This window comes from Condylura cristata, unplaced genomic scaffold (genome assembly GCF_000260355.1).
Source record: "Condylura cristata isolate star-nosed mole 26May11 unplaced genomic scaffold, ConCri1.0 scaffold00015, whole genome shotgun sequence".
NCBI lineage: Eukaryota > Metazoa > Chordata > Mammalia > Eulipotyphla > Talpidae > Condylura > Condylura cristata.
Genome location: NW_004567116.1, coordinates 7,347,381 through 7,363,859, shown reverse-complemented (window position 1 = coordinate 7,363,859; position 16,479 = coordinate 7,347,381). Strand labels below are relative to the sequence as shown.

The 16,479-nt window shown below is 33.7% G+C and overlaps 1 protein-coding gene across 1 annotated transcript; it reads right to left on the bottom strand.

Moving 5' to 3' along the window:
- Positions 1-6,026: 6,026 nt before the first annotated feature.
- On the bottom strand, positions 6,027-6,953 carry LOC101620151 (olfactory receptor 4C16-like). Its single transcript, XM_004682800.1, has one exon. It carries the CDS (start codon positions 6,951-6,953, stop codon positions 6,027-6,029), a length of 927 nt encoding a protein of 308 aa, XP_004682857.1.
- Between the last annotated feature and the right edge of the window lie 9,526 nt (positions 6,954-16,479).

Here is a 16,479-nt window from a genome sequence, read left to right as displayed (position 1 = left end):
CAAACTTGCCTAGGAGTGAGAGGAGGTAAGGTTACATATGAAAGGATGCTGGGTTTGTATTAATAATAAGAGAAGATTTTTACCCAAAATATTTTCAGGATGTTCCCTTTTAAATTTGGCAGTTTTCTTTTACCTTAGTTTTTAACCTCCTTATTTTCATGTTTCCTCTGAACTTTATTTGAGAACTAGTTGTTCAACTTCTCAAATTAGATCTCTGTAGTTCACCAACTATTTTTCTGACAATAATTTGGAAGGCTGCTAAAAGCAATGATTCTATACTGTAATAGGCAATATTTTGATCAAAACTGTTACAGGGAGATGAAAATTGGGAACTTTTCAGAAGCTTCCTCTATTAATCCTTCTTCTAATTTCTGCAGTCAAATGCTATATGTCTGAGCCCTTTTCTCTATTCTAAGCAGATATAATTATTTCTAGCATTTTAGTACTTAACTGCTCTCCAAAAAACTTACCTTGCTAAGCTAACCTTACACAAATATCACTTGCAAACATTTTGATCTCTGGTAGTCTCTAGAATCATAAACTTTCACTGATGGCTGGCTTCCTTCTCTTACCACACAATAATGATGATATTTCACAAAACTGGACTCATCCAATATGTGGAATCCAAAAGGTCACTTTCATGCTTATATTTCATTCTGTTAATTTCCTGTGAATGGTAAATCTTGAAAAAGTTGAATTGTTCAATTTCCCCCTCTGTTCCACTCTCAGAGTATGTAGGAACACTGTAGTCACAAGATACATGGAACTATATTAGTAAGCAAGGTGGATTATGTTAGAATGATATCTCATTGTAAAATGGTGGAAATAGCATGTTACTTACTTGTTAGAGGACTCTCTGACTTAGGATCAAGACTTCCTATGGACTTTTGATAGCAGCAGACTCAGAGAGCACTGAGAAAAAATGTTTCTCTCTGCATTCCAGGGGGAATATTTTAAGAACTGGTGACATAGATATGAGCATCCAGAGAATATTATTCCCTAAAGTTACATTTCCTTTTCTGGTTAGAATTATCCAGTTGTAATAAATTCCACTTATGATTTGTCTATTTCACTTATAAAATTAACAAGTTATCATTATTCAAACTCAGCAACCAGATGCAAAAAGGGATCTGGATTGTTTATAAATAACTGATCAAGATAGCAGGGAGATAAGGGAAACAAATAAGTCCCTTACAGAGAAAAAAATTGACTCCTGTTGAGCACTCTAAAGTGACATTTCTTTCTTTCTTTTTTTTTTTTTGAGTTAGGAGACAGATTTTATAGTTATTGTGATAGTTACTGTGGTTTATTTGCAGATACAATCCAGGGAAGGTGGTGTAGTGGCCTAAAACCCATTTGTGTGCAATAGTCTAGAAACATTCATTCCCTACCAAAGAAACACAGACTTAGACAAGTGAACTATGGATTCATGGGTGCTCTTCACTATTTTTGCTGACTGAATACATCTCCTATTTCTTTAAATCTATTTCTAAGTAACTTATGTTATTACATTACTACAGAGACACTAAGAAACATATTTTTACAGACATAATTTTACGTATTACATGTTTATTGAGCATGTTGTATACATGAGGCTATGTGTATGATTTTTATAAAAGCTGTTTATTTAAATTTCCTGAATGGACTCATGAGATAAGGTTCAACAATGATATTTCACATGAGAAAATCGAAACTCACAGAAGTTAAGCAACTTCAAGGTATCAGCATTTGAGAAGTTCAATATTGAGAATTTTACTGAAGATGACTTCATGACTGGCAGTTCTGCACATCGCTTTTTTTAAAGATTATTTATTTATGCATACAGAACTGGGGTACAGGCCAGAGGTACAGGGACAGTGAGAGAATTCACCAGAGACAGAGTGAGGAACAGAACAGGCCTACTGATGAAGTACACTGCTGAGAGGAGCAGTGGGCAGGGGAGGAGAGGTCAGGAGTAGCTTTAGCTTATTAGTGCTATGCTTTAACCCATTGTACCACCAGGGAGGACCCAGTTCTGCACATCTTTTACCTAGAGTAACTTCAGTTTAAAAAGAGCATTACAAGAATGTGACCCGATGAAGTGATTCTCCTATCTGACTAGTGGTATCTCTGGAAAAAGAGCTTACAATTAACAATAAGACAATGAGGATATGTTGAAATTAGGTAGTCATGGACTATACAAGGGACTATGTTAAATACACAGTTGGATTTTTAGAGACCCCTACATTACATAAAGATTAGCTCAAAAATAGAGAAAAGATTGAAATGTAAGACAAAATCATGAAACTTATGCTTGTGAAAGTATGATTAGAGATCACTGAAATGAGTATTGGAAATGATTATTGGATATGGCAACTAAAGCACAAGCAATAAAACTAAAAATAAACACACAGGACTGTTTCAAACTAAAAAAAAATCTCTATATATAGCAGATAAAATAAATCAACAAAGTAAAAGGACAAAAATAATGAAATAGGAAAATATTTGCAAGAAAAATGTTTATATAACTAAAAGATATAAAATACTCACACAAATCAATAGCAATGAATCCATTCAGGACATCTATAGCAGTACTATTTGCAGCATTTAAATCATGGAAACAACAGAGTTGTTCTTCAAAGAATTTACAGTGGAATATTACTCAACCATGAAAAATTATATCCTACTACTTGTGATGCCTAACACTGCTTTATGGTTATAAGGAAACTATTAAGATTATAAATCTTAGGAAATCTCATCATGAAGAAATATCTTTTTCTTCCTTTACATTCTATCTGTATGAGAAGATGGATGTTAGCTGAATATATTGTGGCAATCTTTTCATGTTATACGTAAACCCAAATATCTATTCTTTATGTCTTAATCTTATACAGTGGTATGTATCATTTGTTTCTAAGTATAACTGAAAAAACTGGTAGAAATTTATATCAGAACTGTAGCTTTGGAAATGTCAATGGTAGTTTAAAAGCTGGGGGGAACTCAGAAAACTGAGAGAATACAATAAGTTTTCACTAACATCTAAAATATTCCCAGTATGGTCCCAAGAAACTTGTGCAGTCTTGTGACATACATTTTTAAGTGCATAATATGCATAATAAGTATTGATAACAATTGACACAACACATAACAGCACCTTCTAGAAGTCACACAGCTTGCACTCCTGAAACTTTACACCAGTGGAAAAACAACCCTTCCCAGTGTTCTCCCAGTATTTATAAACACCATTCTACTCTGTGTCTATGGACAAAGCTTTCATTTACCTCATGCAGTATTTGTATCTGGGTTATTTCACTTAGTTTATGTCCTCATATGAATTAGCTTCTGATGGTCAATTAACCTAGTCACATTTGCTCTATCCTTTATAACATGTAGGTGTTTTTCATGCTTTGGCTATTGCAAAAAATACATTAAGAACATGAAAGGGTAACTATCTCTTTGAAATCCTGCTTTCAATTATTTCATAGAGATTGGGTAATGTGGGTGTATCATAGGGCAGTTAAATTACATAAAACACTTTTCATTCTCAGAAAAAAATACAAATCAAGACAGAGTGAAGCAAATGGCTGAATCATTAGATACTCAAGAAATTTATTTATAATATTTTATTATTAAAATATACAAGGTTATGGATAAGTGTATAAAATGTAACTTAAATACCTATTACAATATAAATATTTTCATTAGCCCAGAAATTTAATTAATTCTACTTTCCAGATTATTCCTAATCCCTTACTTCCTTGCCCCATTTAGACAAGTATAGCATTCTCTTATTTTCTAACACAGTTTATATCTGTTGCAGTTCATCACACTAATGAAATAAAAAGTATACACTGCTTTTTCTAAGGGTATTTTTACTCAAAAATTTTTGGTATATGTTTCAGTAGCATAGTTCTTTTATTTGTTAGGGACAAATTCATTTTATATGTACCACAAGTTATCCTTTTTTAAAATTCATACACACTTTGTTTCATGTTTTTGGCTTGTCATGAACAATTTTCTATAAATATTATATGTGCTTCATGAATATATTTCTCCTTGATAAAATGCTAAGAATGGAATTGTTGGGATTTTTTGTTAAGTATAGGTATTACTTTATGTTAATATCTGGAACTTTATCTTTAGTGGATGCCACATTTGATACTCCCATAAACAAAATCTGAACCTACATGCATACTTTTTACCTTCTATGTCTGATGCAAGCTACTTTAATCTGCTTTATATTCCAACTGATATCTAAGGAGTCATTCAGGCTGCTCAATAAAGCAACTGGAGTATTAACTGTAAGTCTGATGAATCTACAGATGATTAAATTGCTTTCATTTTCAGACAGTATAAAATTGGTTAAGACTTTTAAAAATTATTAACTGAGGGCTCTCCCTTGTGGCACAACGGGTTAAAGCACCGTATTATGATGCTCTACAAAGCCACTGCAGCATGAGTTCCATCCCTGGCCAGGGAGCTGACCCACATGGCATGGCAGACCTCTCCTGACCCACCCACTGCTCCCCTCAGCAGTGTATTTCAGTAGACCTGCCTGTTCTGCTCCCCACTCTGTCTCTGGTGAATCCTCTCACCCACCATACCTCTGGCCTGTACCCCAGTTCTGTAAACATAAATAAATAAATCTTTAAAAAAATATTTACTGTGACAGTGGTGGTTTATAACGCTATAAGAATTTTTTTTTTAATGTAGGTCATCATTATGTTTTGGTGTCATATTCATCATTCTCTAGTTTCTTTTCTCCTGTTACTTACCCTTATAGAAGTGCTTTTGAATTTTCCTTATTCATCAAATATATACTATTTGTACTTGCTGTTTCATCTTCAAATATAGTCAAAACTTTTCTTACTGTCCATGATTCTCATCCACAGCAGTATTCACAGTTTTCATCAGATAAACTGAGCTTTGTTGTACAATTTTATGGGTTTTAACTTATGCTTTATGACATGCAGTCATCTTAATAATACCACAGCTAATAATTTCCCATCTGTAAAATTGACCTATGCTCCACTTAATCATCTCTTCTCTTCTACCAAGTCTCCAAACCCCTGAAAAACATTGATCCTCTTCTTCTCTCCACCATTTTTGCATTCTTCCAGAAAGGGAGTTGATAATTCATACCTATTACGTAAATTTTGTCATTTTAAAACATAATTGTACTTTTTGAGATTTTCATATTCATTAATATATTAAACTTCACCAATATCAGATGCTTACTCTCACTATTTCTAGAATATATCAATATTTTGCCCTTAAGAAACCATCTATACTACAATTAATTCATTAATCATTTGTCCAGTTAAAAAGAATAATCATTAGATTTTACCAGAAGAATATTATTGTGAATATAAACCAGTCGTTAAAGAATTCCAAAGATCAGGGACCTAGCTCAGAGAGTGAGTTTTCCCACTGCTATGAGTTAGAAGTATCTAAATAAATACATGGTCAGTATTTAGTCTTTAAAAATTAGAAGGGAAATAACTAATTTATATGTTACTTATTAATAGCTCTGGTAATCTTTTACATTTATTTAAATACATTACCTTCTGTTCAATGAGGAAGAGTAACTAAATAGAAATTACATTGTAAAACATGATGAGAGAAAGTATTGCATGAATATAACTTTATAGAGTGAGTTAAACTAGCCTGCTGTTCATCGAAGTATATAACAGAGTATAATCTGAAGCAGAAAATATCAGAGGTCAAACTGGTGAAGAGTAGGAAAAACACTAGATCAAAGCAAATAGTGATGCTAGGCAGGGAGGAGAGGCAGAGACACGTTAATGAATGACATTTCTGACAAAAGGCCTTACACACCAGTTTATACCTGGTGTTGTCAATTCCCATATATACACATAATTCAACACCAATGACTGTATGTGTTTACACTGTCTATTTTCCTGAATGAGCTAACTCTCATTCACCAAGTTAGAGTTGTAGTGATTCCATAGAAAGGAGATAATATTCTCTAGGAACTTCTAGGTCAGTTCAAACTGTTAATAAAAATGTGAAATTTCCATTCACCTTTAGTCATCTGAAATCATCTTCTTGCTCCATAACTTCTTCATAGCATTTTTCACTTCTGCATTCCTGAGAGTGTAAATCAGAGGGTTGACCAAAGGAGTTCCAATTGTATAAAATACAGCTATCATCTTATCTATGGAAAAAGTAGTTGCAGGGCGTGTGTATATAAATATACCAGGACCAAAGAACAAGATGACCACGATTATGTGGGAGATGCAGGTAGACAGGGCTTTTTTTCTTCCTTCAGCACTGTGGTTTCTCAGAGAATGCAAGATGATGACATAGGAGATCATCACCATGACAAAACTCACTGTGCAGATGGCACCACTGTTGGACACCAAGAGGAGGTTGATGACATAGGTGTCTGCACAGGCAAGTTTCAGCAAGGGCTGCAAGTCACAGAAGTAGTGATCAATCACATTGGGGCCACAGAAAGGTAAACTCAAGGTCAGGAGGATCTGAGTTGAAGAATGCACACAGGACCCCACCCAGGCCACAGCCACCAGCACATTACATGCATGTCGATTCATGATGGTCATGTAGTGCAGAGGCTTACAGATGGCCATGTAGCGGTCAACGGCCATTAGGATTAGAACAAAGATCTCTAGGCAGCCAAAGAAATGTAATGAAAAGACTTGGATTATACACTCATTGAATGAGATAGTGTTATTCTTCATAAGGGCATCCACAATCATTCTAGGGGCTATGGAAGTGGAGAAACAAGTATCAGAAAAGGACAAATAAAAAATGAAGAAGTACATGGGACTCTGAAGTGCCCGGCTCATCTTGATGGTAGCAATGATCAGAAAGTTACCTAGCAATATCCCTAAATAGAAAAGGAAAAAAACGACGAACACTATTTTCTTCTTAAAAGGATCTTGGGTCAACCCAAGCAGAATGAACTCAGTTACATTATTCTTCAGATGCATGCTTTCATAAAGTAGCTGTTAGATGATTCTGAAATAGATTATCTGAAAAAGAAATGGAATAATTAACTTATAGTGTAAAGTTGAGTTATTATAGAATATTTGAAGTAAATTATTCAAGAGTGTTTTAAGCAAAATCAAATATTCCTCATTCTGTACATACTGTGATTTTTTTTATATAACAGTTTATTTTTACATCATTTTGTACATTTTTAAAATCTTAATTGTAATCCCTGCACATACTTTGATTTTTAAAAGTCACTTTGATACAGGGCTTCAACTTTTTAATTTTCATTTTTTTTTTTTTTGCATACAGAAATGGGACAAGCCAGAGGTGCAGGGTCAGTGAGAGCATTCACCAAAGACAGAATGGGAGCAGAACAGGCTGACTCATGAACTACACTGCTGAGAGGAGCAGTGGGCTGGTTTAACCCATTATGCCACTAGGGAGGGCCAGAGAGATCATATTATTTATTTTTTTATTTCCTTCATTATTTTTTCATTTTAATAAACCTTAGAGCCTTTATCCATTTTTTTTTGTATGATACATCACCCAATGCTTAAGGTACAGATTACTATATTTAAAGGTAGATTTATAAAGAAGTAGTAACAAAAAACTCACCCACAACTCTCAACTAGATAAAGATTCAGTGTTTAAATATTTACTTATAGATCCATAATTTAGGCACATTCACATACATGTAGATTACCTAGAAATACATAGTGTTCTCCACATCTCTGGAGAAATCTCTCAGACATTCAGCTTTAAAGAGAGGGACATAACCAAATATCATATTTACAGAGTCTGTTGCAACTGTCAATCAATATTGTGGTATTAGTTTTTGACAATGATTGATGAATAGCAATGATGCTCTTTGATAGTTGCTAATATCTCAAATATTATCTTCAACTTCAAACTAAACCCCAAAACACTAAAAGCTCTTGAAGTTACATTTCTAAATTAAAAGGGAAATATTTCTTAATAGTGCATATAATCACAATTAAAAATTTTAGTGTAAACATATTTGGCCATCAGAGATTGGGTGTTTGGGAGTCTCCAGGCAGATAATGTAGGAAGAGAACACAGTTATAAACTCCCAACAACACATTTATGGAATGAAACAAGAAAGTAGAAATGGAAATGATATGTGATTTAGAAAGAAGACTAGTAGATAGTAACTTACTTTATCACTGTTTTCTGACAGCAAATTCAAGAAAGACTGAACTTCGAAAAATCACTTCTTTCAAAAATGATAACTTTTTTCACGTTTGTAAAGTAAAATAATATAAAAGCCCAAAATAAATAAAAGAAAGACTGTCAATACCCTCATTTTCCAAAAACAAATATTTTTTCTCTAGAAAATTCTTGCTGGGTTTGGAAGAGACAATTCATACAAGTAATGTATAATTGGAAGTGTGATGTATTTAAGCATAATTTGGAAGAGTTACGTACCTTATTGCTCTCCTCTCCTATCTTGTTCAACCTCCAATATATTGTTTTGTAAACTGACTTGACTGAAGTCTAGACAATGATAGCCTAAAAAGACAGAAATTATATTTACGTATATCTCTTTTCTACCTTAGTAAATTTTCTTTTCCTCAACAGATCTGAACTTTCTTATCTTCCTCTAAGTAAAGAATACTTTTGACAAAATGTATGATGAAGTTATTTATCTTGCTAGCTATAAAAAATATCTCGTGTAGGAATTGGTGATCTTGGAAAAAATCTGAAACTGTTTAAGAGAATGAGCATGGGTACCTTAATCTTTGCAATGATTCTTTTAAAAAAGTGATGTCTCATAAAATAGTAACACTTGAAAATAGGGCAGGCATTGGAACAAGATGATGAAAACATCTCTGTCACTCTAATCATGATTTTGTCCACTTTCTTGAGAGTTGGGATTTTAGTTTAGATATTATCAGTTCTATCGGTTTGCTAATTTCTTAGATGAGAATTTTTCTACATGTGGACATATGTTTTTAAGATAAATTAAGAATAATAGCTATACTTAACATCATTAATTTGTTAATTGTCAGTCCTCATAAAATATTTACTCAATAATTTTTGTGATGACATTAAAAGTTTCCACCTCATTCTGTTTGTATAACATAGCTCATCTGTTCATATTCCAATCATTCAGAGTATGTTCGTTGCATATTCATTTGAAAAATGTTCCCTGTACCTCAAGTGCAGTTTAGGGATCCTTTTTTGGTGTTGAGCTAGGGGTTTACAATCAATTTCATAATTTATCATTACTTATGATCTGGATGTGGCAGAATATTATTCTTATTCTCAAAACCACCATTATTTATTGGCAACTGGGTAGAAGAGGGGGATGCTCACACATCAGTGGGGAGTGTGGGTAGATTAGTAAATGTATGAGGTGTAGCTGGAGGGAAGTCATGGAAGAGTCTAGAATGGAGTGTAATATGTATAGGTGATCCAAACTCCTCTTGTCTTCTCCTTTCCTCCTGGAAACCCTCCACCCCTAGTGCCTCCTCTGTGAACTTCAGAACTAAACTGTGGAGAACCATCTTGTAGATGGCCTCCACGAATTGTGAGAAGGAAAATTCATGTCCTTTCTCTCTAAAAGTTTTCTTGTAAATTTCTGATACTATTGGACAGGATTGCTTGTGGCATAAGAGAGTGTGCTCATTTTAACTTCCTTGGTGTAACTGGAATATCATAAGACACTATGTTCTCAAGGCATTATTTGTTTCAATTTCAACTCAAGACTTTGTACATTGCAGGTGGTCAGTAGGATATTTTATTGACCATTCTCTACCAATATTTAAATGTGATGCTTATGTTAGTGTAGTCTATACTGATTACAAAACACAACAAGAAATTACTAGACTTCTACATCTATTCTTAGGGTAGAAAGATAAATAAGTAACTAAAGAAATGAATGTCAATTTAAAAAGACATAAATTGAAACAAAAAACTAAGATAAACTTCAGATAACTTTTGGGCAGGAACATTAAATTGGAACAAGGAGAAGATTTTTATACAAATATTTTCAGAGATTCCCTCACTAGATGTATGGCATGTTAGCTTTCAGGTTTCAGTCACCTCATTTTTTTCTCTGAAAAACAGTTACTACACTTTTAAATATAATATCAGAAGTATGCTAATTGCATACAATTATATTTTAATGATATTTTTAGAAATGGGCATGGGGAAAAACATTTTTTACACCCTGATATAGAAAGCCTATTTACACCTGTCTTTTGAAGATAGAAAAGCTGGTCTTCCCCAGGAACTATGTAGAGGTTACTAATTTTATTTACCTTTTCTCTACTTTCTAACCTGGCAAAATTTTTGGCTGCCTTTCATTAAATTTCTTTGTGATTTTTTCTGCACTTTGCCATTTTCAGAAACTGTAATACACTTTAACACTCCCCCTTCACTGCAATAATGGCATGGCATATACATCAATAATCCTGGTGTTCATCAAGGATTCACTGAGTTTAAATGATCATTTTTCCTTAATAATTATATTCATTGTATTTATTATGTTATTCTACTTATTAGCAGTAAACTTTGAAAAAAATAATTGGGTTGTTTTTTATTTTGTTCCTTTCTCAGAGTATGTGGAATAACTTACCTAAAAGACATGAAACATGTATTAAAATTATGTCAGATTATTTTTGTAAAGATGCCACACAGAGTGAAAAGATAGAGGCAAATTGAAAGGACAGATGCAATTTGTCACTTACCTGTGAGAAGCTGCTCTGATTGAAATCAAGTCTGCCCATACTTTTTTGATAGTAGCCTTCCCACAGAAAATGAAAAAAAAAAAAAAAAAACCAGAAAAAAACAAAACTGTTTATGCATCCATTCCAGGGGGAATATCTTCAGAAATAATGATGCAAGTTATTCATAATGTAGAGATCATTATTCCCTAATGTTTTCCTTAGTTTGCTAATAAGAATATTTACTATGCAATAAATTTAATTCCTGGATTTTTTCTAAGCCTGTATGAATAGCACATCAATCTTTCTCACACTCATTTTGTACAGACAAGGGTTTGGAGTTGTTAGGTGCTTCAGGCTGAACACTGTTACAGGGAAAAAGAATTAAAGAAGTGAACAGTAGAAACACTGGTAAAGAATAGGAAACATAAAACCATAGCATCATTTTTTTAAAAAGGAAGTGGGATGCCTGGAAACAATTATTTTTCCTACTTTGTTTAATATAAATGGTATTGTATCCACATGGATGGACCCAGAGAGTCTTATGCTAAGTAAGACATGTAAGATAGAGGAAAACTGAAACTCTGTGATATCCACACACGTGTAAGAGAAGCAAAAAAAAAAAAAAAATCAGGGGGTAGAAGATAAATCAATGAAATGGGTCATTGGTATGATGAATGGAGGTTAGAGATTTGATGGTAAACGTAATCTATAAATACAGATACTGATAAAGTGCTGAAAATGTACATAGTGTTTACAAACTTCTAAGTTAATATTATTCAAATAAAAAATAATGATAACCACCACAACAAAATAAACTTTCCAAGGCAGGATCTTGTGTGGTGATATATTCACTGTGATGAATGAAGAAAGTGACTTCAAAGAATTCATTACCTCAAATTTTTGTTTCTTAAATAAAGAGGATCTTAAGCCATTCTCACACAAACAATATCTGAGAGGGTTTGTCACCTCTTGATTGGCCTGACAAGTGCTAAAGGGACTTTTTCAAGGTGAAGGTAAAGGATTTTATGCAGTAAAGTGAGCATACATGAAGAGTAAATTTTATTTAATTTTATTAAAAGAAATGCATAGACAGTAAACCTATCTTAATATGTTATTAATGTTAAAAGACAAAAAATTTTAAGAATACAATTTAAAGAGATTTACATTGTGATACCTACAACTTAAAGTGTGTCACACAGGGTAAAAGAGTATTGATATTAACATGCCATCAGTAATATACACGAAGATAAAATAAGAAACTTCAGTAACTTATATGAAGCAACCACAGATAATAAAAAGAAAAATAAGAAGAAAAAAAATCACTGCAATCAAAAAAAAAAGGGGAGGGTTGAGAAGCTGCAAGAATTGTGGGTAATAAGTGAAATACAAGCAGACTGATACAAAAAACATGGAGATAAGTCGGGGACCAACCCTGATTTCAGGCTGTTGAGAGACTGACACAGGCCTGGTCTCAAGGTGGGAAAGACATTGATGAGGCAATATTCCAAAAATTGGGGATTAAAGGGGAACGGGAGTGAGGAAGACACAGGAGTCAGAGTTGGGTGCAAATCTTCCTGCTCTGCCTTCAGCAGAGGTTTATTTTATACATTTCAAGCAGGCAGGGGGATTACATTAGCATATGAAAGGGGTTGAGATCTCAACCACCCTTTTTCTAAGAAAAGTTGGGTCATTTTTTGACCTTTACTTGAGATTATAACATTCTAAAATCAATCAAGGTTAAAAAACAGGTACATAGGTGCATGAAGTTTAAGACTAATATTGCTATAGTGAAGATTAATTAAAATAAAGTCCCTTAAACCTTATCTACAACTTGATGGGGTTTTTTTCTACCTGAGACATCCTGGGAGGCAGGAAGAGGAAATTTCTTACAAATCAAATTTCGGAAGTTCTTTGAAGAAACTTGCTAAAAGGTTTTAAGTGAGTTTCCTTGAGGTCTAGACAGCAGAAAATAATTTGCTCTGAATAGGAGACATAGGTGAATTTCCTTATCTAAAGACTAGATAGTAGAATCCTGAAAGACTAGCTAGAAGACTTTTGTGGATTGCTTTGAGGAGTAGCAGGTAAAAGACCTGACTACTTCTAAAACAGGCAACCTGGATGAATTTCCACATCTAAAGGCCAGACAGTAGGAAGTTTGAGTAATTCTTTAGAATCTGAATAGAAGCCTAGGGGAGATAGCAGAGTGATGAGATTTGGGTTTTCCTCCATCCAGCAGTGAGAGAGACTTTGCTGAATCAGCCCTTTTGCTTTTATTGATCAGCCAGTTGTCAAGTCACTTTTGACTTCAGAGGAATTTCTCACCCTGGGGCAGTGCTTGCTTGTCAGGGCCAGGTAGTGCCTTATGTGGCTGAGGCAATCCAATTGTAAGCTGAAAGTTGCTCAGAATATTTTGATATTATGATTATACAAAAAAGGGAAGTCATAACATAAGTTAGCAGTGGAAAGTCTGATTTTTCAGAGCACTTCCTCTCCATCCGTACCGTGTCTGACGACAGAGGTTGCATAGCTTGTGTCAATAAGTCATTCTTTAGCAACAATAATTTAAATCTATATGAACGCAAACTGCCACAGAAGATGATACAGAGGAGCTAAGTTGAAGGGAGCCCGTCTTCACTGCTGGGAATGCAAACTGGGGCAGTCCTGTGGAAAGCTCTATGGAGGTGCTTCAAGACATTAAAAATGGATCTGCCATTCATTCAAGTAATTCCATCCTTAGGCACAATCTGAACATTATTATATTATAGGTGTTAACATAGTATAAATTTCTCAAACTCTTATTTTCATTGTGGTTGTGTAACTATGTTTGAAAGGATTTTCAAAGATAACATGAAGCTTAGTCATATTTTTAAACTGCTCTGCCAATATAGATCTTTACACATGACTTTTTATTATTTATTTATATTATTAACTTGAATGTAATTTTGATATGCCAGTGATGGGCATTCTGTAGATGTCATTTTGTTTGATGTGCTCATTATAATGAGTCTAGTCTAGCATGGACTAGATCCTTTATGCAATTATTGAATTGAAACATCAAGAACTAGTGCTGGAAGATGGAAAAGACTTCCCCTAAAAGATCATATCCTCATGGCCTGAATACCCTGCTCCAGGATCATATTCTCTATGTCTTGATCCACAATGGCTGTACTAGCTCTTTCTTAGGGAAAACTTTTCTTCTTCTTTCTCCACTGGAAATTATGCCTTGATCTTCCTTCCCTCTGACAGTATTCATGCCTTTCACAAAGGCATAAAATTCCCGTGGCAGCACAGTGCATAATAAGGCTAGGATTGTTGCCACATCTGAACACTTGAATTCATGACTAGCTGTTTCCTATGTAGGCGTCGCCTTGGCTACCCCTTGTTCCCACAGTTCAATCACAGTCAAAGGCCAAGGCACATCTTGATCCTTCAGAATAATACTTCAGATAGCAACTGAGTTTAAGGTGTAGACATATGCGAAGAATTACTGTTATTATCTGGTGAACCTTTGTGTTTGTTGAATAAAATTGATTGACCCCACTTTTCACAAATGTAAAAAATATTTTTCCCAAAGTGAAAACAGAAGATGCCATAAAATCTAACAGTAAAAGAATGGCTTTGTGTCTATAAAGTGCAATGCTATTTAATAAATAAAAAGAATGCTCATGAAGAGCATTTGTTGGAGGTTGGCCTATTATGATAAAATAAAAAAAGAAAGGAATGGAAAATCATTCTCATAACAGAATTTTATAAGTCTCTGTAAAATTTTCTAGTCCCTGTAAAAGACTAGAAGCTACCAAAAAATTTAAAATCATTTTTCCCTTCAGAAATAAGGCAAACCAGAGTAAACCAAAAATGGTTAAATCATTACATGCTCAAGAAATTTAGTTTCATTACGTTTTTAAAAGATTTATTTATTTATGCATATAGAGCTGGGGTACAGGCCAGAGGTGCATGGGGTGGTGATAGGATTCACCAGAGACAGAGTGGGGAACAGAACAGGCTGACTGATGAAGTACACAGCTGAGGGGAGCAGTGGGCAGGTCAGGAGAGGTCTGCTGTGCCATGTGGATCATCTCATGCTGAAGTGGCTTTAGCTTCTTAGTGCTGTGCTTTAAACTGCTGTGCCACCAGGGAGGCCCAATTTTAATTACATTTTATTACATTGTTCAAATATAAAACACAGTTTACATGTAAATATTCCAATAAAACTAAAATACCTATTATTAGATAGAAATTTCTACTTTCCTAGGAATTGACTTAATTCTACTTCCCAGATTATTCTTACTCCCTGAACACCATACACCATATAGAAAAGTATAGTTCTTCTTATTTGCCACCACAGTTTTATTTTGCCTGCTGAACACCTTCATATTAACGAAATCATAAAGTATACACTGCTTTTTGTAAAGCTCTTTTTACTTAACAAAATATTATTCAGTTCAACAGTTTGGTAGTGTGCTTCAGTAGTAGAGTTCTTTTCTTTGCTAGAGAATAAATCATTGTATGTGCACCAAAAGTTTTATTTTTTAAAAGAATCATGAACGCATGAGTTGTTTCATGTTGTTGGCTGTTATAAACAAATTTCTTGTAAACATTATCTTACAGGTGTTTCATGAATATATTTTTCTAGATGAAGAGCCAAGAATGGGATGTTTGGACACATGCCAAGTACATAATTAATTTTACATTTAACATCTAGTACTTTATACAAAGGGGAGGTAGCATTTCATATTCCCATCAACAATGAGAGTTGAAGTTACAGCAGACTTTTTACTAATGTCCTGACCCAAGTTACTGTAACTGACTTTCTATTCCTACTAATATCCTAGTATCTGTTCATGTTACTCAACTAAGCAAACAGAGTAGTCAGTTTTTTAACCGTAAGTCAGAACAATGAACATATAATTCAAATGTATGTATCTTCAGCCTAGATAAAATTTGTTAAATCTTTTAAAAAATATTTTCTGAGGCCATAATTGTCTACAATGTTGAATACAATTTATAAATGAAGCTCTTCATTGTATTTTGGTATCATCTTCAATTATTCTCTAGTTTCCTTTTGCTTATTACATTAGTATCGTTCACTTTTATCTTGTGCATGAGGCATATACTACTTGTACTTGCTAAATATCAGATATAATGAAGATTTTTTTTTGTCTTGATAGACCAAGATTCTCATCCTCAACTGCATTCATGTTTTTCGTCAGATAGATTGTACTGGGTTGTACAGTCTTATGGGTTTTGACTTATGCTTTATGAGATGAATCCATCACAATTGTATCATAAGATTTCCCTTCTCAAAAAATAACCTGTGCTCCATTTTTCATGGCTCTTCTTCCATCCCTGAGCCCTTGAGAAGTAAAGTCCTTTGTTTGTGACTATTGTATTTTTTCCAGAAAGGAAATTTGTATTTCATATCAATCATGTAAAATTTGCCATTTTAAAACCTACATATTTTCCTTGAGCTTATCATATATATATATATATATATATATATAGTAGGTAAAACTAGCTAGGTTATTCACATAAGTATATGGCAGAGACTACTTGGGAAGAGAAAATACCAGATGTCAACTTGATGAACAGCAGGGAAAATAAATAGATCAAAACCAAAAGTGATTTTAGGAGAGACAGAGACATATCAATATATGACATTTAAAACAAAGGTCTTCACACCAGTTTATACCAGATGCTGTCAGTGTACATGCTTACATTGTTTATTTTCTTATTCCAAATTAGATCTGCAATAACTCCATAGAAAGGAGATAATATTCTCTAGGAACTTGTAGGTAATTCCAAACTATCAATAAAAATATATAACTTCCAT

What these genes read in the sequence shown, in the direction of transcription:
- LOC101620151 (XM_004682800.1), bottom strand. Translation starts at nt 6,953, where the DNA reads ATGCATCTGAAGAATAATGTAACTGAGTTCATTCTGCTTGGGTTGACC.